At 49.2% G+C, this 26,653-nt stretch overlaps 1 protein-coding gene across 6 annotated transcripts in view; it reads right to left on the reverse strand.

Annotated features, from left to right (window-relative positions):
• The window catches only part of CCDC114 (coiled-coil domain containing 114), an 81,533-nt gene that overhangs the window by 33,343 nt on the left and 21,537 nt on the right, over positions 1 to 26,653 (reverse strand). For 4 of the 6 annotated variants that reach the window (XM_029584368.1, XM_029584367.1, XM_029584370.1 and 1 more), the window contains 5 exons: positions 26,448 to 26,530; positions 26,116 to 26,284; positions 9,123 to 9,283; positions 8,628 to 8,731; positions 7,349 to 7,442 (listed from right to left, as the gene is read on the reverse strand). In XM_029584368.1, the coding sequence (XP_029440228.1) occupies positions 7,349 to 7,442; positions 8,628 to 8,731; positions 9,123 to 9,283; positions 26,116 to 26,284; positions 26,448 to 26,530 (611 nt within the window). Of the gene's footprint in view, positions 1 to 7,348; positions 7,487 to 8,627; positions 8,732 to 9,122; positions 9,284 to 26,115; positions 26,285 to 26,447; positions 26,531 to 26,653 lie in introns of all 6 variants that reach the window. The other 2 variants (XR_003853541.1, XM_029584369.1) reach the window with 1 other exon arrangement.

The following is a 26,653-nucleotide window of genomic DNA, read 5'->3' on the forward strand; positions in this document are numbered from 1 at the left end:
CTGGAATCCCACAGATCAGTCCAGATGCATGGGTTCTGCATCCCTACCAGCAGATAGAGACAGAGTAGTAAAGCTTTACTGAAGCTGTACCCAAGCCAAGATGAGAAAAATTCTAAACTATTTGTTATGCCTCTCAATAGCAGGGGAAATGTTAAGCCCTAGCACTGGGCCCCATTGTCCACCTTGGAGCTTCAAAATACAACCAACTTACTCAACGACTAAAATATCTGCACGGTAGAATCTAAACTTAAAACCATGGCCGAGAATCGAGCAGTCTTTTCAGAGGGGGTGGGACTCTGGATTGATCTGTGGTATTCCAGGAATGAAAATCAACAGGTAAGAACCAATTTTCCTTTCTTGTCCACACCCAGATTAGTTCAGATGCATGGGATGTACCCAAACTCCCCTATACTAGGTGGGACCCTGAAAGACCTGCTCACAATATACGCTCTCCAAATCCCGCCTCTTGTGACGCATGCACATCATGGCGGTAATGTCTTGTGAAAGTGTGCAAAAACGACCAAATTGCCACCCGACAAATTTCTTGTGGGGACACCAACTGACATTCTGCCCAGGGCGCTGCCTGAACCCTGGTAGAATGGGCTTGTAGACCCTCAGGAACCAAACATCCCTTGCAAAGATAAGCTAAAGCAATGGCCTCCTCGTGATGGTTGCCTTAGACCAGGGGTCAGGAACCTTTTTGGCTGAGAGAGCCATAAACGCCACATATTTTAAAATGTAATTCCATGAGAGCCATACAATATGTTTAAAACTAAATACAAGTAAATGTGTGCATTTTATGTAAGATCACACTTTTAAAGTACAATAAGTCTCTGAAAATATTACACCAGGCCTTAAGACACCAATACATCTCCTATTAGGAAAACGGACCAAGTCAGGCTGCTATAGAGTCCTACACAGAAACTACACGCCAGCAGAAAACCTCACCTGAATCACGTGCTGTCCCTCACCTAACATAGAATAAAGAGACCAAAACGCATAACAAGAAGCATGCAGACAAAAACTGAATTGGAAACTGCAACAAGCCAGAGTCTCTGTATGCAGTGTAACAAAGGAAAAAAGAAACATCACACATCCTTATAAAACAAATCAAGAAATATAAAATCATCAGCAGTAAAACTGTACTAACAAAAAGAACATATTTCGAAACAGCTGATGAGTGGAATATCCAATAATTAAAAAACTCATATAAAACATTTCCAGATACCAACAAAATATTTCAAAATAGCAGACACAAAGATCCAGTAATGAAAAATAATAAGGATACAAAAATTTTTTTTGCTCTGCATACCTGGGAACGTTTGATATCCAGGTGTCCTGAGATTGTTCTGAATTAGCAGGAGGTGGGGTGGTTTGCTTGGAACTTTCTCCTCTCTCAGTCACATACCAGCGCTCTCTCTCACACTGGCTCTCAATGACACACCTATACACACATGCTCTCAGTCACTCACATATACAAATGTTTTTTTCTCTCTCACTTATATAGGCTCTTAATTACACATTTACACACATGCTGTCTATCTTTTCACGCTTACACACACACAGGCTTTCAATCACATAAATACATGCTGTCTTTTTCTCTCACACACAGACTCTCATTCACATGCTTACAAACATGTCCTCTCTTTCTCTCATTTACACACAGGCTCTCAATCACATACTCACATGCTCCCTCACCTAAATCAGCTCTCAATCACACACAGACACACATGGTCTCTCTCTCTCATTTAAACACAGGCTCTCAATCACATACTCACATGCTCCCTCACCTAAATCAGCTCTCAATCACACAGACACACATGGTCTCTCTCTCTCATTTAAACACAGGCTCTCAATCACATACTCACATGCTCCATCACCTAAACCAGCTGTCAATCAGACACAGACACACATGATCTCTCTCTTACTTATACACACAGGCTCTTAATCATACATACACATGATCTCTCTCACACACAAAGGATCTCAATCATACACACATACTCTTTCAAACAAACAGGTTTTCAATTACAAACTTACACATACAGGTTCCCAATGGTAAACTTACATTCATGCTCTCTCTCTCACAGGCAGGATCTCAATCACAGACATACTCTCTTTCACATATACAGGCTCTCAATCATTCACATACATGCAATCTCTCACTCACACACACAGGATCTCAAACACACATGCTTGCTCGCTCATTCACTCTCTCTCTCCCCCTTTCCCCCCCCCCGGGAACTTGCGGCAGCAGCAGCCACCTCCCAACGCTAACCTCCTTCATTTTCAGCCCTCGCGGAGGCGAAGGCGGAGTCCCATCGGCCGCGGTTGAAGATTTTCATTTTCCTCCGAGCCGCGCTGCAGTCTTCTTCCCGCGCAGGCACCCGATGCTCTCCACTTCCTCTTCCGGGCCGCGGGAAGAAGAGAGTACCGGCGTGCTCTCTTCTTCCCGCGGCCCGGAAGAGGAAGTGGAGAGCATCGGGTGCCTGCGCGGGAAGACCCGCGCAGGCACCCGATGACTCCAGCGCTGGCACCCGGCTGACACCCGATGACTCCCGCGCAGGCACCCGGATGACTCCAGTCGGCGTGCTCTCTTCTCCTCCCCCCCGCGGCCCGGAAGAGGAAGTGGTGAGCATCGGGTGCCTGCGCGGAAGAAGAGACCACGCTAGTGTGGTCTCTTCTTCCCGCGCAGGCACCCGATGCTCTCCACTTCCTCTTCCGGGCCGCGGGGGGGGGGGGGGGGGGGAGGAGAAGAGAGCACGCCGGTGCCGCTGACTCCAGTTGTCCTGCCGCGTTCCGCCCGGGCTGACAGCATTTTAAGCCCGGGCGGCGGAGGACCGGGGAGCAGCTGGGTCAGCGGGGAACCGCGAAGTATGGCGACACGTGTCTGCGAGCCAGATGCAGCCCTCAAAAGAGCCATATCTGGCTCGCGAGCCATGGGTTCCCGACCCCTGCCTTAGACGCTTTATTCCTTTTCATTGTTCATCTAAAAAGAACAAAGAGATGATCATAACGATGAAAGCTTTTAGTCACCATCAAATAGCGCAACCACACTCGGCGAACATCCAATAACTCCCTCACTTGTGGATCCAAATCCAGTCCCCTAAAAGAGGGAAGCGCCGCCATCTGGCTAAGAAGAAAGGCAGAAACCACTTTAGGCAAGAAGGAACGCACAGTGCATGATGACACCCCATCCTCCATAAACTGGAGAAAAGGATCCCGACACAATAAAGCCTGAAGTTCTGAAATCGGTCTAGCAGAACAAACTGCCCCCAGATAGACTACCTTTAACATTAAGTCCTTTAACGCCCTCCTTAACAGCTCAAACAGTGGACCACAAAGGACCCTCAAGACCAAGTTCAGACTCCATGAATATACAATTCGTTGCACTGGCGGGCGCAAATGTTTTACCCCTCTCCCCCCCCCCCCGGGAAAAACTGGATTACATCCGGATGTGAGGACAAGGCCATGCCTTGCACCTTACCCTTAAAACAGCTTAGGATTGCCACTTGAACCTTTAAAGAATTAAATAGCCCCTTCATTAGGCCATTCTGCGAAAAGGCCAAGATGCAAGACACTGATACCTGAAGTGGTACTACACCCTCTGCAAGATACCATGCCTCACTCTTTCCACCTGGATATAAGCCAAGGAAGTGGAAGACCTTCTAGCTTGCAACAAGGTAGTAATGACCTCCTCCAAGTAGCCTTTCTAACACAAGCAGTGCCTCTCAAAAGCTAGGCTGGGAGACAGACGCGATCCACCTGATCCAAGAAAATGGGACCTTGATGGAGTAATCTGGGCAGATGCCCAAACCTTAACAGTCTGTCTATTGCCAGATTTATCAAGTCTGCATACCACAGCCGATGGGGCCACTCCGGAGTCACTAAGATCACTTCCCTCAATACATATGAGCACTTTCCCTATGAGAGGCTAGGGAGGAAAGACATACAGCAGACTGCAACTGAAGAAGCGACAGGCTTTGGCACTGTGTCTCGATGCCATCAAATCCAAAAGAGGAACTTCACACAGGCTCGAATGAGAGCCATCACTTCTTCCACTAGCTTCCATTCCCCGGGGTCCAAAGCTTGCCGACTGAGAAAATCTGCATGGATGTTGTCCACCCCGGCCTCATGAGACGCCATCAGAGTCTTCATGTGCTGTTCTGCCCAGTGGAATAGATGCTGCACCTCGCAGGACACCATCAGACTCCGAGTTCCCCCTTGTTTATTGACATAAGCCACCGTTATTGCATTGTCTGACAAGGCTCTCACCGAGCAATCCCTCAGCAAATGATTGATGGACCAAGATATCTCCTTTGCTGACCATTGCCCGTGCGCTGTTTGCCCCAGGCAAATGGCACCTAGCCCTTGAAACTGACGTCGGGGGTAACTACCACCCAATCTAGGGTATCCAACTCCATGCCCTTTCTCCAAGTTGGCCCTGGAAAGCCACCAGTATAGACTGGACCTGGATTCCCCCTGCACAGGCAGTGGTAGCTGAAACTCCTCTGACAGAGTTCCAGCAAGACAAAAGAGCCCTCTGGAGAGGCCTCAAATGCATGAGTGCTCAGGGAACATGTTCTAGCGTAGACGACACAGAACCCAGGACCAGCAAATATTCACAGATTCTGGGAGCGGACTGTCACAATAACCTGTAAATCTACATCTGCACCTCCGCACTTTCTCTTCCATTAGAAAATCCTTGTCTAAACTGGTATTGAAACAAGCCCCTGGTGCCTCTTTGCCATATTTACCACTAAGCCCAGGGCAGCTGCATGACTCGTACCGATTCCCGACACAGAGCCTGTCTTCGCTCAGATAAGCCAGTCCAAGTACGGGTGCACTAGAACCCCTTCCTTTCATAACACCGTGACTACCACCACCATCATCTTGGTGAATGTCTGAGGCGCCATCACTAAGCCAAATGGAAGAGCTCAAAACTGACAATGATTCTCCAACACCTGGAAGCAAAGGAACTTCTGATGATCTTCCCTGATGGGGATGTGACGATATGATTAAGAACATAAGAAATTTCCATGCTGGGTCAGACCAAGGGTCCATCAAGCCCAGCATCCTGTTTCCAACAGAGGCCAAACCAGGCCACAAGAACCTGGCAAGTACCCAAACACTAAGAAGATCCCATGCTACTGATGCCAATAATAGCAGAGGCTATTCCCTAAGTAAACTTGATTAATAGCCGTTAATGGACTTCTCCTCCAAGAACTTATCCAAACCTTTTTTAAACCCAGCTACACTAACTGCACTAACCACATCCTCTGGCAACAAATTCCTGAGCTTAATTGTGCATTGAGTGAAAAAGAACTTTCTCCGATTAGTCTTAAATGTGCCACATGCTAACTTCATGGAATGCCCCCTAGTCTTTCTATTATCCAAAAGAGTAACTAACCGATTCACACCTACCCGTTCTAGACCTCTCATGATTTTAAACACCTCTATCATATCATGATAATGATGAAGATCACTTCACCGAACACTGTTGAGCCCAGCGCAAACAGTCACGTGCTGAAAAACTGCTGTAAACTGCAGCACATATTCCTAACGACGAAACCTCAAAAATCCTTTTGAGGTGAATCTTCAACTTCCAGTCCTGAGCGTCCTTTAGAGCTGCAGACCCTACCACCGGTATGGCGGTCCTCTTAGTCACAGTCGAGATGGACACATCCACTTTTGGCAGCTGTAGCAGTTCCAGCGCATCTTCCATCAGAGGATACAACATTGCCAGAGCTCTCCCTACCTTAAGATCGGCTTCAGGGGTCTCCCATTCCCTTATCACCAGCTTCTTGACCGTCTTGTGGAAAGGAAAAGCCTTTGCTGGCCCTCGAAGCCCATTCGTGACCGAATCTGCTCATTCATGATCCGATTCTTCCTTCAGTACCTTAATCCCTAGCTCCTTCAGAGCCTGGAGAATGAGAGGAAACAGCTCCAGTCTTCTAAAGAGCCTAACCACTTTAGGGATGTCCCCTTCCTCCTCGGAATCAGAGGGCCCACTATAAGCATCACTATCCGGGGACCGCCATCAGCTTTGGGAACCTCCTACTCCTCCAATGCACTTACTGGCTGTCTTCCTGCACCAGCCTTGTGAATGGGCCTCTTCTTGCCCCTTGGCCTTAGTCTTATCTCTTTGAGGGGGACTATGGGAATGAGAGCGCTTCCTTCTCGTCTTTTTCTTTGCCAAAAAAGCCTTGTGTAGTAAAAGCACAAAGTCAGTGGAAAAAGACTCCACGGTTTCAGAATCCTCCTTGGAGAGGTCCACATGCCCCTCCGAGTCCGCATCCATCTGCTCAGCATCTGGAACGGCTACGGAAAAGGCCAGAGGTGATACTTCATCTTCAACTAATCTGTCTTGTCCCCCAGCATATGTGTTCAAAATAGCCTCCGTTCCCGCGCTGACCTGAGAAGCCAGGCCAGTTGTAGCAGATCGAGTCGCTTGTCTGCCCTCCGATGTGGGAATGTCAGTGCTGGAACTGCCTTCACCTTCTGACTCGCAGCTGTGGCGCAGCCCCGCCACGGACAAGCGTAATCACTGCCGCCTGCAGACATGGCAGCGCTTCCCGCGTTCCGAGGCTGCCGCCATGTTCTACCGGGCTTCCTTCCGTCCAGCCCCAAGCCTGCTGAGATGTGCCCTGGCTCTTCAGACGGAGTGGTCACCCTCAGTGCTCCCTCCAAATGCTTAGGGGGCTACTCTCCCGATGATGCACCGTCACCCTGGAACGTGCCAACATGCGGCTCCTTTGCCTGTTTTCTTTTTTTTTTCCCCTTAACAAAGAAAAACACATCTGAGGAAAACACAGCCCCAAGGGAAGAAACGTTAAGAAAAAAAATCAAGTACTTCCCTGCACTGGTCCTCTTCTGTGAGACACCAGAAGAGACTCCATGGGAGGAGAAGGAACCGGACCACCAGCTTTCAATCCCCAGCGACTCCGGGTCAAGACAGACAGGGTTACCAAACACCTGCTCGCCCTACTCCACCAAGGGGATGATCCTTTTGAGGCCCTACCACCCCCGAGAGCAGTTTCCTTTTTTCCCCAAAGTCCAAGACTGCAGGTGCTTAACACATCCACCATCTGCTGGAGACAGAAAAATACTGAGGGTCTGCAGGTAGCACACTACCTAAGTTACTACAGGCTCGGTAAAGCTTTTCTTCTCTGTTTCCTTCTGCTGGCAGGGATGCAAACCCCATGCCTCTGGACTGAGCTGGGTATGAACAGGAAACCACCTTCTGACCCAAGGGACTGTGGGAGAGGTAAGTCCCTCTCCCCCACCGCTGTTAACAGGACAAGGGAGATCTGTTTTGCGTGGGTCCTCTCCGGGGGGATGTACTTACCCCTCTAAGAATCAATTCGCGGAGCTCCAGATGTGTTAGGGGTCGTTCCACCTCATCTGCTGCCAGGAACTCTGACTCGTTTTCACACTCCTCCCTAGGAAAGGGAGGAAGGGAGAGCTGCATGTCGCTGTGACATTTCTGTTAAAACAACATCAGAGGAACCAAGGGTGTCAGGGGATGGCGGGGGGGGGGGGGGGGGGGTCTGGGAGACGGGGTCTCAGGTGTGTAGGTGGGTAGGGAGGAGTGTTAGGGTATGCGTGTTTGATGGGGGTAGGTAGGAGTGTTAGTGGTGGGTGTTTATGGTAATGAGAAAGGATGTGTGTGTCCGTGGTGCGTGTTCATGGGTCTAGGGAAAAGTGTTAGGGGGTGTGCATTTGTGGGGGTGTGGGGGAGTGAGTTGTGGGGGTAAGAAGGGCTGTTAGGAGTGTGCATATTTGTGGGGGTGAGAAGGGGTGTTGAGGGGTGAGAAGAGGAGTTAAGGGGGTGTGCATGTTTGTGGGGGTGAGGAGTGTGTGTGTGTTTGTGGGATGAGAAGGGCTGTCAGGGGTGTGCGCATTTGTGGGGTGACAGAGGGTGTGCGTGTTTATGGGGTGAAAAGGGCTGTTAGGGGGTATGCGTGTCTGTGGGAGTGAGAAGGATTATTAAGGGTGTGCGTGAATTGTGGATGGTGAGAAGGGCTTTGTGTGTGTATTTGTGGGGGTGAGAAGTGGTGTCAGGATGTATCAGTAACTGAGGCCCCCAGCCACGAGGCCGCTCACATTCCCCACGTGACAGCCCTCAGGTGTCGAGAAGTCAAAACAGAACCAGGCAATTTTCCCCTCTTCACACAGTACAGTAACGGTAAAGTCCTGCTCAAAAGTAGAAATGGTAGCCAGGCGGGCTGCGAGTGGTACGCTCACACAGTGACTGCCACAAACCCCAAAGGATGAACGCCATTCCTCTCTTACTCTTCATATCTCTGGGGGATCCCCCCCAGCCACTGGGCCTGTGCAGGGTGCTGCCGGAGCTAAGGCCAGCCTCACTGATAACTGCACCAATCACCATTAACCCACCAGGGAAAGGGGAAAGCGAAGCAACACCTCTTAGCTTGATAAGAGGTAGACACACACACACACACACACACCCCCCCCCCTCTCCTCGAAGTGGGACCAGGACACCTGAAGGACACGGCCACCCATAGAGAGATGCAGAAAGAGTTTATGTGTAGTAGTGTGGTCGGCGAGAGCAGCGGAACGGGTCGGAAGCTGCCGTCTGGCTCCTCCTCCTCCCCCTTCCTCACCCTGTGGACGGAGGCTGCACCTCAGAAGATTCTCTGGATAAGTTGTTCAGCTGACCCAATAGGATCAGGGCCGTCTCCTCCGGGCTGTATGGCTTGTCAAAGTTCTGCAGGAAGACAGGGAGAGAGAAGTTAAAAAAAAAAAAAAAATGGGAGAGCAACTCAAGGGAGACTGGTTTCAAAGTGAAAAATCAGCCCTTACAGCATTGACATCACTCATATTTATGCTGGGCAAGATGGCAACAGCCATCTATCCTCAGAGAAATGGGCCCGTTGAATACTGCCCTCCCTCTGTGTGAGTAAAACCACGCATATTGCTCAACACCGCATGGCATGTTTGGAGGCGTTCCTGCAGGCAGGGTTAGGTCGGCAGTGACATGCATGCTCAAAAAAATTCCGCGCCTTGCTTTTACCCGTCCAAGTACCCGCAAAAATGTCTCAAGCTCACAGCTCCATCTCCCTCCATCCCTGCCCTTGTCCCGCTCTCTCATGCGGTACCTTGGAGTCGAGGTAGGACCTGGCTGCCAGGAGCTCGTTGGTCTTGTACTCAATGAGGCCCAGGTACTGAACAATGCCGCTGTCCCGTATGGCAGCGGTGCCCAACATGTCGTCCAGCAAGGCACGGTTGCAGCGCAGCTTCCGAAATGTGGAGTCGATGCCTGCGGAGGGGAGAGCAAGGGCAGGGATGCAGGAATATAGATAGTCAGAGCACATGAATACACGGTCCCACGTCTAGAGAACACACATAAACCAACAGAGCAAAACAGCCACGTGAACAGCATCCGGACATGCAGGTACACGGAGAAGCTGTACCTGCAGACACATCCAATTCCATCCATGCAGCACACAAATATGCAATCAACACACACAGCCGCAGAAACACATACGCATAGGTCCCTAGAGAAAGCAGAATTGCTTACATGTGATGGTCTCCGAGGACAAGCAGGATGGTAGTCCTCACATATGGGTGAATCCCTAGCTACAGGCTGCTGCCCAACACAAAAAGGGGAACAACAGACAACTAACCAGGTGCCAACGGGCACAACACCAGTGCTGTTGGTAACAGAGGGGGAGACAGCCTGTACCCAAACAACGGGCCCTAGGTGGGGAGAGTTGGGTTCTACACCTCAACCAGGTTCTGGAGGACAGACTGGCCGAACCTATTGTTGCGTCGGCCAACCCTACCGAGACAGTAGTGGGATGCTAATGTGTGGAGAGAACTTCACATGGCAGCCTTGCACATCTCCATGGGAGCTGCTCATAAGTAGGCCACCGACACTGCCAAGGCTCTGACAGAATGAGCCTTGACATGACCCCAAGATGCAATCCCACGTGGGCATAACAGAAGGAGATGCAATCTGCTAACCAATTGGATAGTATCCGTTTGGCAACAGCAACTCCCAACCTATTCCTGTCAAAAGAAATAAAAAGTTGGGTGGACTGTCTATGGGCTTCTGTCCACTTCAGATAGAAGGCTAAGATTCGCTTGAAGTTCAAACTGTGCAGTGCTCGTTCGGCTTGGTGCGAAAGGGCCTGGGAAAGAAAGTTGGCAGGACAATGGACTGGTTAAGATGGAAGTCTGTCACCACCTTAAGCAGGAACTCAGGGTGCATGCGCAAGACCACCGTCACGATAAAGCTTAGTATAAAGTGGATAAGCCACTAAAGCCTGGAGCTCGCTGACCCTGCACGCTGAAGTGACCACCACCAAAAATATGACCTTCCAGGTCAGGTACTTCAGGTCACAGTTGTGCAGCTGCTCTAAAGGAGCTTTCATCAGCTGAGCTAGCACCACGGTGAGGTCCCAAGACACAGCAGGAGGCCTTAGGGGAGGCTTCAATTGAAGCAGGCCCAACATGAAATGTACAATTACAGGCTGTACAGAGATGGGCGTACCATCTACACCATGGTGCTATGCGCCATTGCACTAAGATGAACTCTAAAGGAGTTGGTTTTTAAGCCAGTATCCAAAAGGTGTAGAAGGTAGTCAAGCAGTTTTTGTGTGGGGCAGGAGAACGTATCTAGGGCCTTCTGCTCATACCACACGGAAAATCTCCTCCACGTCAGTCCATAGGACTTTCTAGTGGAAGGCTTTCTGGAAGCCACCAGGACGCGAGACACATCCTCTGAAAGATCAAGCGGCTGCAGGATTAACCTCTCAACACCCAGGCTGTGAGGGACAGGGCCTGGAGGTTGGGATGCCAGAGCCTGCCCTGATCTTGCATGATGAGATCTGGGGAAGTCCCCAGACTGAGAGGTTTCACAACTGATTGGTTGGACAACTCCCACAGAAGTGGAAATCAGACCTGTATCGGCCAATGAGGGTGTGCCGAGCCCATCTACATGAGTTTCCCACCCCAGGGTAGATGCAGTCTGGACTGATCCGGGTACGTACAGGGAAACGCTAACATGGCCAACATTTCGCAGATGAGGTTGCGTCAGGGCATTCACAAAAATTCTTTTAGTCGATCCATAGTCCGTACATCTTTGCTTGTTTCCTTGGGCTCAATAACTCAAACATGGCCACAACGTCTTTTTAAAGCACTCCCAAGTAATTCTAAATTGACCAATCTAATCCCACGATTCTACATGGTGAGGTGACGTCCATACGCATCGATGTCACAGACGTCCTAGCATCAAAAATTCATCATCAATGTATTTGTTCTCATTAATATGATATTGGCATTTTCAATTCCAATTATGATATTTAATATAGTTTCATTAATCCTCATTGTCACAGCGCATTTGTATCGAATCTCAAATATCAAACACCAATGTCATAACTTCTTCATTTAAAAAAAAAAAAATACTGTTTGTGTTTTCACTTATTTTCTAATTTTTACACTATTTATTATTGAGGTCCCTCCTTATTAGTTAATCTAATCCCATAAGTTTTTATGCTGGCATCCGCATATCCATCAATATCTTCTATTGTAATTTGAGCTTCTTATGTAATATTATTGCTTTTTTATATCCATCTACTCCAACACAAGCATCGAACTTCTATTTACATCAAATTAGTGTAGTCCATTCTGTTTGGCAATTGAATCCATGTGGTTCTTCAGCCTTTAATCTACACATCCACTTCTGTTCTCTCTAATATAGTGCACGCACTCTATAGCCCCTTCTCACATTCTTTATGATTTGGTCTAAGGCGAACCATCTCAGATCCTCAATCTTATGTTGTTTCTTTCATGAGACAATGCTGCACAATGGGAGCCTTTTCTCTAACATTGCGTAAACATCTCTTATGTTCACTCAATCGTAAACGCAATGACCTTTTTGTTTTTCCCACATAGATTTTCTTGCATGGACATTGAATAATATAAACAACAAAAGTAGACATGCATGTAGTGAAGTGTTGTAATTTATAAACCTGATTAATGGTGGGACAAGTGTATTCTTTAATTTGTAGAGTCTGACTACAAACAGAGCAATGTCCGCACTTAAAGTGTCCTCTGATCTTCTCTCCAGTATCAATAGAAATATCTTCTTTATTCACTTGAGACAATAAAGCAGGACCTAAAAATTCTTTCAAGTTTTTGGATTTTGAAAACGCCATCCTGAAATCTATGTTTTCAAATCCTGGAATCATTTGAACAACATTCCAATGAGAGCGTTTGCTTCTCAGAATTTACCTTGAAAGCGGAGAATATTGGACCACACAAGTGGCCACTTTTGAATCATCTTTTCTATCTGTTTTATGTAGCAAAACTTCTCTGTCATTATAAAGCACTCTCCTAAAAAGCATTTCTAATGCACTTAACAGGATATCCTCTCATTCTGAATTTTTTCATCAGTTTTTGAGTCTCTTCTTTGTAACTTCCTACACTGGAGCAGTTGCATCTGTATCTCAAAAACTGGGACACTGTCAAACTGTTCTTCAATGGCAACGGATGTGCCCTGGTATAATGTAAAATAGTATTTCTATCAATTTTCTTATTAAACACACTCGTCTTTATCTCCCCTTCCTCTGATTTCTCAATCATTACATCTAAAAATGAAATGCTCTTGAAATTTTAGCTCATTGTGAATTGCATTTTCTGAATATGTGTTGAGCCATTTGCCAAACTTGCAAAGTGAGTTGCAAATGTGTGGAGAGAACTCCATGTCGCAGCCCTGCAGATCTCTACGGGAACTGCTCACAAGTGGGCCTCCAGCGTTGCCATGGCTGTGACAGAATAAGCCTTGACAAGACCCCAAGATGCATAACAGACGGAGATGCAGTCTGCTAGCCAACTGGATAGTGTCTGTTTGGCATCAGAAATGTCCAACCTAGTCTTATCAAAAGAAATAAAAAGTTGGGTGGACCGTCTATGGGCTTCTGCCTGCTCCAGGTAGAAAGCTAGGCTCACTTACAGTCCCCAACTGTGCACTGCTCATTCGCCTTGGTGCGAATTTATTTATTTATTTATTTTTATTTATGCAATTCTTACATACCGTGAGTCAGAACACATGGTTCTATCTTTACGGTTTACAATATAACTAAAATACCAATAAGAAGCAGAAAAATACAATAAAAAGATAAAATAAGGGTAATTAAATTAATATTAATCAAGATAAACTAAAAAAACTAAAAGCTAAAAAGGAATTAAAATAGTTAAGAAAATAAATAGATAAAATAGAAAAGGACATGTGGATTCCAGCTTTCAATAGTATATTAAGTCTCGGATCCATAGGCTTGTTGAAAGCACCATGGGACCTGGGAAAGAAAATTGGCAGGATGATTGACTGATTAAGATGGAAACCCATCATCACCTTAGGCAGGAACTTAAGGTGCGTATCCAAGACCACCCTGTCACGATAAAACTTAGTATAAGATGGATAAGTCACTAAGGCCTGGAGCTTGCTGACCCTGTGTGCTGAAGTGACCGCCACCAAAAATATGACCTTCCAGATCAGATACTTCAGGTCACAGATGCGCAGCGGCTCAAAAGGAGCTTTCATCAGCTGAGGTAGCACCATGTTGAGGTCCCAAAACACAGCGGGAGGCCTTAGAGGAGGCTTCAACTGAAGCAGGCCCAGCATGAAATGTACAACATAGGCTGTACAGAAATGGAAGTACCATCTACACCGTGGTGGTAAGCGTTAACTGCACTAAGATAAACTCTAACGGAATTGGTTTGTAAGCCAGCATCCGATAGGTGTAGAAGGTAATCAAGAAGTTTTTGTATGGGGCAGGAGAACGGTTATCTGCTCAGACAACACACAGAAAACCTCCTCCTGTTCAGTCCATAGGACTTTCTAGGGGAAGGTTTTCTAGAAGCAACCAGGACGCGAGACACATCCTCTGAAAGATCAAGCGGCTGCAGGATTAACCTCTCAACAGCAAGGCTGTGAGCGATAGGGCCTGGAGGTTGGGATGCCGCAGCCTGCCCTGATCTTGCATGATGAGATCTGGGGAAGTCCCCAGACTGATCGGTTTCTGGTTGGACAACTCCTGTAGGATTGGAAACCAGACCTGTCTTGGCCAATGAGGGGCTAGGTCCTCGCGAAGCTTTGAGAGAGTCTTCACCACTAAGGGAATCAGAGGATATGCATACAGAAGACGCCTCAATGACAGGCAAGGGCATCCGAGGCTGGTTTGCCTTCTGACCTCTACAAGGAGCAGAATTGAGGCACCTTCCTGTTGCAGGGGGATGCAAACAGATCTACGACAAGGCTCCCCCAGAGGTGAAATATCCGATTCACTACACCCTGGTCCAGGGACCACTCGTGGAGTCTGAAAGCTCGACTCAGCCTGTCTGTTACCATGTTCTCCATCCCCGCCAGGTACATGGCCCTGAGCACCATCCCACGACCAGATCTGGACTGCTTCCTGACATGGGGGTATGATCCTGTGCCTCCTTGCTTGTTGACATATCACATGGCTAATTGGTTGTCGGTCTGGATCGGGACAACTTTGTGGGACAGCCAATCTGTGAAAGTCCATAGCGCATACATGATCGCCCTGAGCTCCAGGAAGTTGATTTGACAAGAACATTCCTGGGTGGACCACAGACCCTGGGTGGTGAGCCCACCTACATGAGCTCCCCACCCCAGGGTAGACGCATCTGTGGTTAGCACAATTTGAGTGGGGAGACTCCAAAAGGAGATTCCCTGTTCCAGATTGGAAAGTTCCCGTCACCAGGACAATGAATCCCTGAGAGATGACTTGGATGCAATCCTGGAGGCTATGAGTGCCTTGGCGCCATTGTGACCTCAGGGTCCATTGAGCTTTATGCATATGACATCGTGCCAAGGGAATGGCCTCAAAATGTGCCAGGTTGACACCTTCTGGGTCTGTTGAACCTCTGCAGCAATAGGCGTCAAGGCGACGGCCCTCTGGCAATGCAGAAAGGCCTTAGCCTGAGTCGTGTCCTACAGGGCTCCTATGAAGTCCAATTGAGGTGATGGGCTGAGATGGGGTTTTGGGTAGTTGAGAACAAACCCTAGTGACCCCAACATCCGAATGGTCAAGCAATGGACCTGAAGGCCCCTGCCTGAGATGTGCTTTTGGCCAGCCAATCGTTCTCATATGGGAAGTCATGCACTCCCAGTCTGCGGAGGTGCGCCACTACCACCACTGCCAGGCATTTTGTGAAGACCTGGGGGCGGACACAAGCCTGAACGGCAGTCCTGGAAGTGCTGTTTTCTCACTACAAACCAGAGCTACTTCCTGTGACCGGGGAAGATCTCGATATGGGTGTATGTGTCCTTTAGGTTGAGAGAGCATAGCCAGTCCCTTTTTTTCACAAGCGGGATGCAAGGTGCCCAGGGAAACCATCGTGAACTTTTCTTTTTTTTTAGAAACTTGTTCAAGGCCCTCAGGTCTAGGATGGGACGGAGTCCTCCTGTTCTCTTCGGAATTAAGAAGTACATGGAGTAGAATCCCCACCCTCTTTGCCTCTGGCCATTAAGAGGGAGGAGAGCTCCACTGAAAGTACCTCCTGGTGCACTACCAACCCCAAAAATGGGCACGGAGGGCAGTTTGGCAGAACACCCAATAGATTCAATTGGTACCCTTGATGGACAGAACCCACTGGTCTGAGGTTTCTCCGGGCCACTGATTTGCAAAGAACCGCAGCCTGTCCCCGACTGGAGGGTCCATCGTCCTGGGTACGGGCAACTGGCTTACGCTCCCTACGGCCCAGACAAAAATGCCATCCCCAGGTTTGACTGAGGAGCCGGCTGGGGCTTGAGAGCTCTCTGCTGCCTGGAATGGCCGCGGGTGCTCTGATAGTGTTGACGAGAGTGAGGAGGTGGAGGACAGTACTTCCTTTGGCGAAAGACTTCCTGCCTCGACAGCCTCCTGGAAGAGGGGGACGGGTCCGGAGTACTGGCGGAAAGTTGCGTGATGGTCCTGGAGTTGGGCCACAGCATCTCTCACCCTATCTATAAAGAGATTCTCTCCCGTACACGACATGTCAGTGAGTCGTTCCTGTACCTCTGGTTGGAGATCCGAGGCCCGCAGCTATGCCACTCTGCAGGCACCGATTCCCACTGCAGAGAGTCTCAATGTCGTCTCAAAAACATCTAGGAGGCATGGACCTTGTGTTTCCCACACGTCAAATCCTTGTGCACCAATGACATGAGGGTGAATTGCTGCTGTTGAGGCAGCTGCTCAGCCACCTCCTGCACCTGCTTCCAGATGTCCCACTAGTACTGGCTCATGTAGACCTGGTAGGCAGCGATGTAGGCAATAAGCATGGCACCTTGGAACACCTTCCTCCCAAGAGCGTCCAATCCTCTATGATCCTTTCCCGGCAGCACTGAGGAATGGGTCCGAGAGGGCGGATTCAACCACCACCGACTGGTGAGGCAGCTGACACTTACAGGATCCGGCAGCCTTCTGGACGAGGTAAACCCAGTCCACCTTCTTACTAATAGGAAGCACTGTGAGGGGGTGTTCCCAAATCCTTAGCAGCAACTCCTCAAGGATTTCATGTACCGGGACTGCCACAGTTTCCTTAGGAGGCTCCACGAACTGGAAGATCTCAAGCATTTTGTGCCTGGCATCCTCCTCTGTCAAAAGCTGGAATGGGATGGCCTCCACATCACCCTCACAAACCCTGCAAAGGTTAAGTCCTCAAGCAGAGACTTCCTTTGCTCATCTGGAGGAGAAGGGTCTGATAGGAGACCATCTGAATCCTCAGAGGAGGACTCTGTCTGATTATCCCCCCAGGGGTCATAGGAACCTTCATTTTCACTGTATGCCACAGGGGATGGGGCTCTAGGTGCTCAGCCTACGTCCAGGGGAGCAAACACCAGTGGAACTGGACGAGGGACCACAGGCCTTGGCACCTCCGCCAGCCCCGGTGGAGCTTCCTCCTTGGAGGAACTGGCGATGACCACCGTATCGTTAAGGGGAGGCTTCGGTACCCCTCCAGGCACCGGTGCTGTCCCAGGAACCGACACCAGCTGGGTCGGTAATGCACCAATGAGCACACTGAGCTTCTCCAGAAGCATAACAAGGATAGGCGGCACTGGCTCCGCTGCTGTCGGTACCACAGGACTGAAGCCCTGCAGCGCCCACTCCACTGCCAGCTGGACTCAGCATTCCAGCTCCTCCTCGAATGTTGCCGATGCCAACACCGAGTGGGAGGAAGGAGGGGTAGCCAGATCTTCCTCGGACCCATGAGGGGAATTAGAGACTGGCACCCGAATGGACCCCGGGCATCAATGGAGGACAGGCGCTCCTCTCCAGAGAGTCACTTCAGGGGCATCACTGCAAAAGCCGGTGCATCCCTGTGCCCGACATCATACATCCACGGGGACCAGTGCCGATGTTACTTAGGCTTCCCTCAATGCTCGACCCAGTCCTTCCCCAGTGCAGAGGTTGAAGACGACGAACCCGGCATCCTCGGACCGGAGGAGATCGACAACGGTTGGTTTCCAACGCCCCTATCCATCAGCGACCTCGACTGAAGCGATGGGCCTGCCGATGTGGATAGTAAAGTGTCCATTGTGTGGTTCAAAAGTCCTTCGATGCCTATGCCGATTGCTCAGACTTCCTCAACCTGAAGAGCTGATCCATACTGTTGAGTCGAAGCTGATGTCCCTTCTTGGTCATCTGGCCGCACAAGCGGCAGCCCCGGACGCCATGCGATGCCCCCAGGCATAGGATGCATACCTCATGAGGATCACTGATAGACATGGTCCTCGGGCTCTGGGTTATAGGCGAAAACTGGCTGTGGCCATCACGAGGTGAAACAAAAGGGCTGAAAGTCAAACGATGGCAGCAGGCATCGATGGCCAGCAGACACAGAGGCACCGCTACCACCAGGGGAATCGACCGTGAAAAGAAACTTACCGAAACACCGAAAATCCTGACTGGGGACACTACGGGAAGGCACCAGAGACAGATTGAAGAGAAAAAATTGCAAAAAAATGCAAAACAAAAGTTTTCCACAGGGCAAAAAGCCAAGTTTTGCACTCAATCAAACCACGAGGCTCACAGCTCAGCGGAAAAAAAGAGACTGAAGAGGGACCCCATGTGGACACATGATATAGGGCATGCTGATTCATGGCAACTTCTCACCAGACGAAGTCCCACAGACTTTCTAAACTGGAGGCTGGAGACCCTCCGTCAGGCCCGTGAGCCCCAGCACGAAGAGCCGGGAAAAGGTCAGCATGCTCAGTAAAACTTTGACATACATTTTCTGTATTGGGCTCCATCTGATGATGTCACCCATGTGTGAGGACTAACATCCTGCTTGTCTTCGGAGAAACATGTTAATATGCAATCTGGCGCATATACATGTATGAATGAACACAGCTCCATCAGAACAGGAAAACTGGTTCTTACCTGCTAATTTTCATTCCTGGAATACCCCAGATCATTCCAGACAAGTGGGATTTGCATCCCTACCAGCAGATGGAGGCAAAGAATAAACATTTTTCTGACACTACTACATAACCGAGAGTGCCACCTGCAGTCCCTCAGTATTGACCTGTATCCAAGCCAAGATGACTTCTTCCCAAACTCCAAGGATTTCTCCCTCTAGAGCGAGCCGAGGAATAAGTTGGAACCCACAACAAAAGTGAACACTCAACTCAAGGTAATGAAAAAACTTCCAATCTCAAAATAACTGAGAACTATGTACCATCTCGTTCAAAATTCTGCAGCACTCAATTAAATTCTACATCACCAGCAGCATCCAGAAGCAGGAAAAGGTCTTTCGAAATAATAAGGGGATGGGAGTCTGGACTGATCTGTGGTATTCCAGGAACGAAAATTAGCAGGTAAGAATCAATTTTCCTTTCCTGTCCAGACAAGTGGGATGTACCCAAGCCCCTCTACACTGGGTGGGAATCCAAAAGACCTGCATGCCAAACGGTAATGTTTAGTAAAAGTGTGCTAAGAGGACCAAGTCACTGCTTGACAAATCTCCTATGGAGAAACCAATTGACACTCCGCCCAGGAGGCTGCCGGCGCCCTAATAGAATGCGCAACCCTTCTTTGATCCACCGAATAACACAAAGATGGTCCGGCCTCTGAAATCCATTTGTCACCTTGAGATATCGCAAGAGAACCCGATGTACATCTAAAAAGTGAAGCTCCCTTGCATGGGGAGAATCAGACGTTAAGTGTGGAAAACCCAGTAATTCCACTGACTGGCTAAGATGAAATGCCGACATGGCCTTGGGCAAAAAGGAAGGCACAGCACGCAATGAAACTCCATTATCGGAAATCTGCACAATAAGGCTTGAAGCTCCGAAATTCGTCTCACCAAACAAATCGCCACCAGGAATACAGTTTTCAGGGTAAGGTCCTTCAAAGAAGCCCTCCTCAAAAGTTCAAAAGGAGGTCCACACAATACTCAAAAAACCAAATTAAGATTCCAAGACGGACAAAGTCTATGGACTGGAGGATGCAAAAGCTTTGCGTCCCTGCAACTTCCCTCTGAAACAAACCAAGACTGCTACCTGGACTCGGAGAGAATTACAGGCTAAACCTTTTGACAAACCATCTTGCAAAAAGGCCAAGACCTGTGCAACGTTCGCCTGCAAAGGATCAGCATTATGGTCCACACATAAGGACTCAAACACTCTCCAAACTTGGATATATGCCAAAGAAGTAGAGGATCTTCTAGCCTGAAGAAGAGTAGTAATCACTGGCTCTGAATATCCCTTCAAGCGGAAATGTCGCCTCTCAAAAGCCAGGCCGCTAGACAGAAGCAATTTGCCTGTTCCGAAAAGATGGGTCCCTGACGCAGCCCTCCCCTCAGGTGGCTTAACTGGATGGGCCCGACTACCACCAGCTGAACTAGATCCGTAAACCAAGGACGGCATGGCCACTCCAGTGCTACCAGGATTACTCTTCCCGGATGTTGCTCGATGTGCCGTACCGCTCGACCTACAAGCGGCCACAGGGGAAACATATATAGCAGAAGTCTCACTGGCCACGGCTGAACCAGAGCGTCGATCCCTGCAGAGCCGAACTCCCTCTGGCGGCTAAAAATCCTTCTGGCCTTGGCATTCTTCTGTGTTGTCATGAGATCGAACTGGGGCTCACCCCACCTGCACTGAATGAGGGCAAAGGCCTCCGCTAACAGCTCCCATTCCCCCAGGTCCAGCTGTTATCTGCTGAGATAGTCCGCCTGCACATTGTCCACACCTGCCATGTGGGAAGCTGCTAGTGCTGCTAGATGAAGTTCCGCCCAGGCAAAGCCACCAAACGACTCTTTGTTCCACCCTGTTGATTGATATAGGCCACTGTTGTTGCATTGTCCAAGAGCACACGCACCACACGTCCCTGAATCCGAGGAAGAAAGAACAGCAATGCGTTACAGATCGCTCTTGTTTCCAGGACGCCTTCACTGCCAACCACTTCCCTTGGGCTGTAGATCCCTAACATACCGCTCCCCAAACGCTGAGGCTGGCATCTGTGGTCACCAGCACCCAATCCGGAACTTCCAAGTCCACTCCTTTCTCCAAACTGGGATACGACAGCCACAACGAGAGACTGGATCTGGATTGTTCCTGGAGCGGTAATGGTAGCTGAAACTCCTCCGACAATGGATTCCAACGGGACAGGAGTACCTCTGAAGAGGTTGCATGTGAGCAAAGGCCCATGGCACTAAATCCAGTATAGAGGCCATGGAACTTAACACTTGTAAATAATCCCAGACTTTGTGGACCACCAAATCCCGCAGACGAACTACTTGCGACTACAACTTAAACACCCTTTCTGGCGTAAAAAAAAACCCTGCCTAACTGGGTGTCAAATCGCACTCCCAGATAATCCGACTGGGACGGCTCCAGATGGCTCTTCACCAGGTTTATCACCAAGCCCAGGGATCTTAGATGCTCCATCACCCATCAAATGGAACAGTGACACTAACCTCTGACTTTGCCCCAATGAGCCAATCGTCCAGGTACGGATACACTAGTATCCCTTCCCGTCTGAGTGCTGCTGCTACTACCACCATCACCTTTGTGAACCTTCTTGGTGTAGTAGTCAGCCCGAAGGAAAGAGCTCAAAACTGAAAATGCTTTCCCAGCACTGTGAAGCATAGAAACCTCTGATGGTGTGCTCAGATAGGAATATGAAGATATGCCTCCATTAGATCCTAGGAGGCGGGAAACTCCCCCATGTGCACCGTTGCAATCACCGCCAGCAACATCTCCATCCGAAAACACAGCACCCATAAGGCTGCCTTGATCTTTTGTAGATTTAGAATGGGCCGAAAAGAGCCCTCCTTCTTGGGGACCATGAATTACACAGAATACCTTCCCTGACCCTGCTCCTCCTGCGGCACGGGGATGATGGCTTCCAATCGCTGCAGCCGTAGAAAGGTGGACCCAGAAAACAACATGGAAGGTGGTCTAGCAAAGCTAGTGAGCAGACAAAATGAAGGATAGACCGGTAACCTTACATGTAGGGAGTAATTGGAAATGCTAAACTGATTTGTATCTTGGTGAGCAATTGGAAATGCAGTAAGATCAACAATCAAGTGTGAGCATAGCCCAAGGATTTCTTATAGGTAGCTGAAGTAAGGCAGGCCACAGATCCCTTTATTACAAGAGTAACCAGTCAAATCTTCCACAGCCTTCCCCTACTACACTAATGTTTTCATTGCTGCCCACTATTTTATCCTGTAAAGTTGCACAGCGAATAAAAGTATCCCTGCATCTAAGGTGAACGGTCTATCCTTCGTTTTGTCTGCCATAGCAAGGTGTCCTGCACCGCCGCCCGCTTGACGGGCAAAGCCAACAAGACACCACCAAAGGCCTCTTTGAGGGGGGGGGGGGTGAAAATTCTAAGGCATAGCCGTCCCTTATTATTTATTACTTCTGACCAGAACCCACTGGTCAGAAGTGACTCTAGTCCACTCCTTGTAAAAATGGAACAACCTTCTTCCGATAGCTTCCAGTGAGCAGTGGACCAACCTGCCTTCATTGGACGGATTTCGCACCTCCGGAACCCTATCCAGAGCTATCTCTGGCCGGCCTACAGGTCCTCCAAAAGGACTGCTGCCTTCCTGAACCCTGCTTCTGCGTGGATCCGGAAGAACTTCTGTTGGAGCGAAATCTCATCTCACGAAAGCCAGCGTGCAGCGGAAAGGTCTTCTTACTCCCTTTCTTATCTTCGGGCAATCTATTCCCTTTAGAATACGCCAAATGCTTCATCAGCTTCTCCAGATCCTCCCCAAACAACAGCTTTTCTTTGACGGGGAGATTACAAAGCTGCACTTTTGATCACACATCTGCCAACCAATTACGCAACCACAGGAGTCTTTGAGCAGCTACGGCGTACACTATATTCCTGGCCGAAGTCTGAAGCATATCATAGAGGGTATCTGCCACATAGACCACCCCCGCCTCCAAGCGAGCTTCCTGGCTAGAATCAGTAGAGGTTCCCAATGTCTTCTCCTGCGCTTTCTGCACCCAGCACAAACAACCTCTCTGCATTAGGCTAGTACAGATCGCAGCTCCAAGGCTCAGAGCCGAGACTTCAAACAGCCTCTTCTTGTCCTTCTTGTCTTCCGGTCCTGGACAACTTTCACTGCCGCCGACCCTGATACGGGGATGATTGTCTACTTCGTCACTGCCGACACCGCCGCTTCCAAAGCGTCCTTCAGCAACCTAACCATAGCCCTGGCCACTTTCAGTCCTGCCTCAGGAAAATCCCATTCCCAGTCAATCAGCTTCTTCACCTTCTTCGGCAAAGGGAAAGCCTTTGGCGGTCCACGCAGTCTGGCCAACACCAGGTTTACCCCCTCATTGTCCAATCCTCCTGCGCAACCTTTTCTGTCGAAGAAACGTTTCTAGAAAAATATGCACAAGTAGCAAGGTTCCCCTCCTCCAATCATTGTAGAAAAATAGGGCGGAGGCATCTACCTCTAAAATAAAGGGTCTTGTTGGGTCTGGCCGTCGTAGACAGGGATCTTTAATAAATTCCTCTTTTAGCCTTTGAAAGGCTTGGATGGCCTCTGGGCCCCAGTTACGAACGTTGGCCCCTTTTTTGATCATGGCGGTGAGGGGTGCCACTAAGGTTGAGTAGCCGGAGATAAATTGTCAATAATAATTTGAAAATCCAAAGAATCGCTGTAAGGCTTTGAGGCCTATTGGCTGAGCCCAGTCCAGGATTGCTTTGAGCTTCTTTAAATCCATTTGTAATCCTGTCTGAGAAATAATGTAGCCCAGAAAGGGACGTTCTTGCTTATGAAACATACATTTTTCCAATTTGGCAAATAGCTTATTCTCCCGGAGTCGCTGAACGACTTGTCATACGTGGAGAAGGTGTTGGTCCAAGGACTTAGAAAAGATGGGGTCCGAGACAATCCGGGTCACTGGTAAGCGGCAAGCAAGAGAAATCTATCCAGACTGGGTCAAAGGCAGGCAGCAGGCAAGAGGAATCCAAGACAATCTGGGTCATGACAAAGGCAAATCCAACAGAGAGACAGCACCAGCACAAGCAAGCCTGTAGCCAAGGCAAAGTTTGTGCCTGAAAGCTGGGTAGATATAGCCCCGTTTCCTGCGCTATTGCGGGAGGCACGCCAATGTGCCAAGGGGGGCGGAGTCAAGATGCTGCACGGGTTGGCCAATGATGCACGATCGTGACATTGCTGCTGCTTCGTGTTGCTCCGGGATTTTGAAGGTTAAGCCCGATTCGCAGTGGTAACAGAAGCCTTCTGCTCTCTTAGGCCCACTCCATAGCACAAAGAGATGGTCAGACACCCTGAAGCTATTGGTGACCTTGAGGTAATGCAACAAAGCCCGCTTCACATCCAAACATCGCAGGTCTCTAGCATGTGGAGCCGACACATCCAAATCTGGGAAAGCCAGGAGTTCTACCATCTGATTCTGATGGAACGCTGACACAACCTTCGGGAGAAAAGAAGACACCATCTGCAAGGAGATCCCGGAATCCAAGATCGTAAGAAAAGATCAACGACAACTCTTGTAGCTCCAAAATTCTTCTGGCCAAACAAATTGCTACCAGAAAAATCATCTTCAAAATTAGATCCTTTACAGTTGCCATTTTTGAAGGCTCAAAAGGTGCCACACACATCCCTCTTAAGACTAAATTAAGATTCCATGAGGTACATATTTTCCGCACTGGAGGCCGTAGATGTTTTGCCCTTCGAAGGAAGTGAACCACATCCGGGTGAGCAGCCAAAGACATTCCATGTACCTTGCCACGAAGACAGCCCAAGGCCTCAACCTGAACCTTAAGAGAGTTAAAGGTCATTCCTTTCACCAATCCTTTCTACAAAAAGGCTACAATGTGAGCTATTGAGGCCTGAGTAGATCTTACTCCCTGACCCGTACACCAGGCATCAAAGACTTTCCAGATCCTCACATAGGACAAGAAAGTAGAAGTCTTTCTAGCCTGCAACAAAGTGAAAATGACATCCTCCGGATATCCTTTCTCTCTCAAACGCCAAACCGTGAGACAAAAGCGATCCGCTTGATCCAAAAATATTGGAGCCTGACAAAGAAGCTTCGACATCTGGGCGAACCACAGCAGACCATCCACTGCCAGGTTGACTAGGTCCACAAACCACGGGCACCGTGGCCACTCTGATGCTACCAGGATCACTTTTCCGGGATGACCTTCTATTCACCATATCATTTTTCCCACCAGAGGCCACGGAGGAAACACATAAAGCAGGATCCCTCGGGGCCAAGGTAGGACCAGGACTCTCTTCTGTGACTGAAGAAACGGGGGGCCTTGGCATTCCTCTGTGACACCATCAGTCTGCATACGAAAATTAGCAGGTAAGAACCAATTTTCCTTTCCCTGTACGTACCCAGATCAGTCCAGATTCCTGGGATGTACCAAAGATTCCCTACAGTGGATGGGACCGTGAGAGACCTGCTCGGAACACACTTTTTTTCCCCAGACTGCAGGTTTGCGCCTCTGCCATCTGCTGGAGATAGAGAAATACTGAGGGACTGCAGGTGGCACACTGGTTTAAGTAGCAGTGTCAGTGAAACCTTCTCTGTCTCCATCTGCTGGAAGGGAGGCAAGCCCACTTGTCTGGACTGATCCAGGTATGAAAAGGAAAGGGAAGTTATACTTTCCTGCTTCTGAGTTTTCCTGGCTGATGCAGATGGTGGGACTAATTGAGAAGGCCTCAGGGGGAGCGAGGAAACCAGGATCCTTGGAAATCAAGGGTTGAGCCTGGCTGGGGGTTTCTAACCCCCGCTCACCCTGCTCAACTAGAGGGATGGCCCACGAAGAAACCTAACATCTCTGGGAGCACCATCTTCGCTTTTTCTGTCTTCTCTCCTAACTCTATTCTATGTTTTGTTTTGTTTTTTAATTAAGTTCAGACTGCAGGTTTGCACCTCTACCATCTGTTGGAGACAGAGAAATACTGAGGGATTGCAGGTGGCACACGAGGTTATGTAGCAGTGCCTGAAAGATTTTATTCTCTGCTGCCATCTGCCGGTAGGGTTACAAAACCCATTTGTCTGGACTGATCTGGGTACGTACAGGCAACAGGGAAAATGAAGCACCCTTTCTCCCCAATGCTTCACAATTAAAAAGAGAATCAAAAACAGAACAGAAAAGTCATAATTAGGGAAGACATCGGAGAAACTGTTGGTGATGGAGATGGGATTCAGAAGCCACTTGGGCTTACTAAGGTCACTGGAAGATTTCACTGGAGCAATCACAGATCTTGCAGGCCAACCTGGGCTGGAGAAACCGAAGCTCTGCTTCTTCTCCTGACAGGGGAGGGAGAGGGAAACCAAAGTTCCCAGGCTCTGTGCTATCTACCGTGAAGGGAGAAAGGACAGAGCCGGGCTTCCCTCAATAAGACTGAGCCGGGGGGGGGGGGGGGGGGGGGTCATAACAGGATGGGGAAAAGGGGGGAGCCAGATGGCTGCCGCCTCAGAACTGAGACCTCCCTCTGCCATTGAGGCAAACAACATACAGTCCTTTTACTGGGCTAGACAGGTGCCCGAGTCTCTACCAGTTTCTCCTCCATCCTTTCCCTCTCCATCTGGATGTTACCTTCCCTCTCTCTGCGTCTGCCACCTTTTCCCCCACTTACCTATCTTCAGCTGCTCTATAATCTTCAGCATGCCTTTCAGGTGCTCTTCGTACCCATCTGCCAGCATCCTAGCCTCCTGCTCCCTTGCTTTGATCTCCAGCAGGATGCTTTTGTGGTCTTCGTCCAAGCGTGCTCCTTGGGTCTTGAAATTTTCAATTTGTCCTTTGATCTGGAAGTAACGGGAACCTTTGTCAGTAGCCCCATCTTCCTGCCCTCCCCTCTGTGCGTGTTTTTATTGCTGCGGCTGCCCACAGGTCTCTGCGCATTCATAAAGCATTCCAGCCCCACCTCCCCCCAGGACACCTTTCGCTGGCCAAATTCCCATTTCCTACCTCAGCGATATGCCCTTGCAGGACCTCTGTCTCGTTATTCTGTTCGTTCACGTAATTGAAGAGGGCAAAGTTCCGATCCTCCACTGCAGAAGGGGAAAAGGGTGGCCAGGTGTCAGACCCGGACCAGACATACCGCTGCTTCTCACCCCTGAGACACAAGGGGCCCAGCTCACCTCGGGTCCTGGGATTAACTCCGTCTCCCAGGA

Source organism: Rhinatrema bivittatum, chromosome 19 (genome assembly GCF_901001135.1).
Source record: "Rhinatrema bivittatum chromosome 19, aRhiBiv1.1, whole genome shotgun sequence".
In the NCBI taxonomy this organism is placed as follows: Eukaryota; Metazoa; Chordata; class Amphibia; order Gymnophiona; family Rhinatrematidae; genus Rhinatrema; species Rhinatrema bivittatum.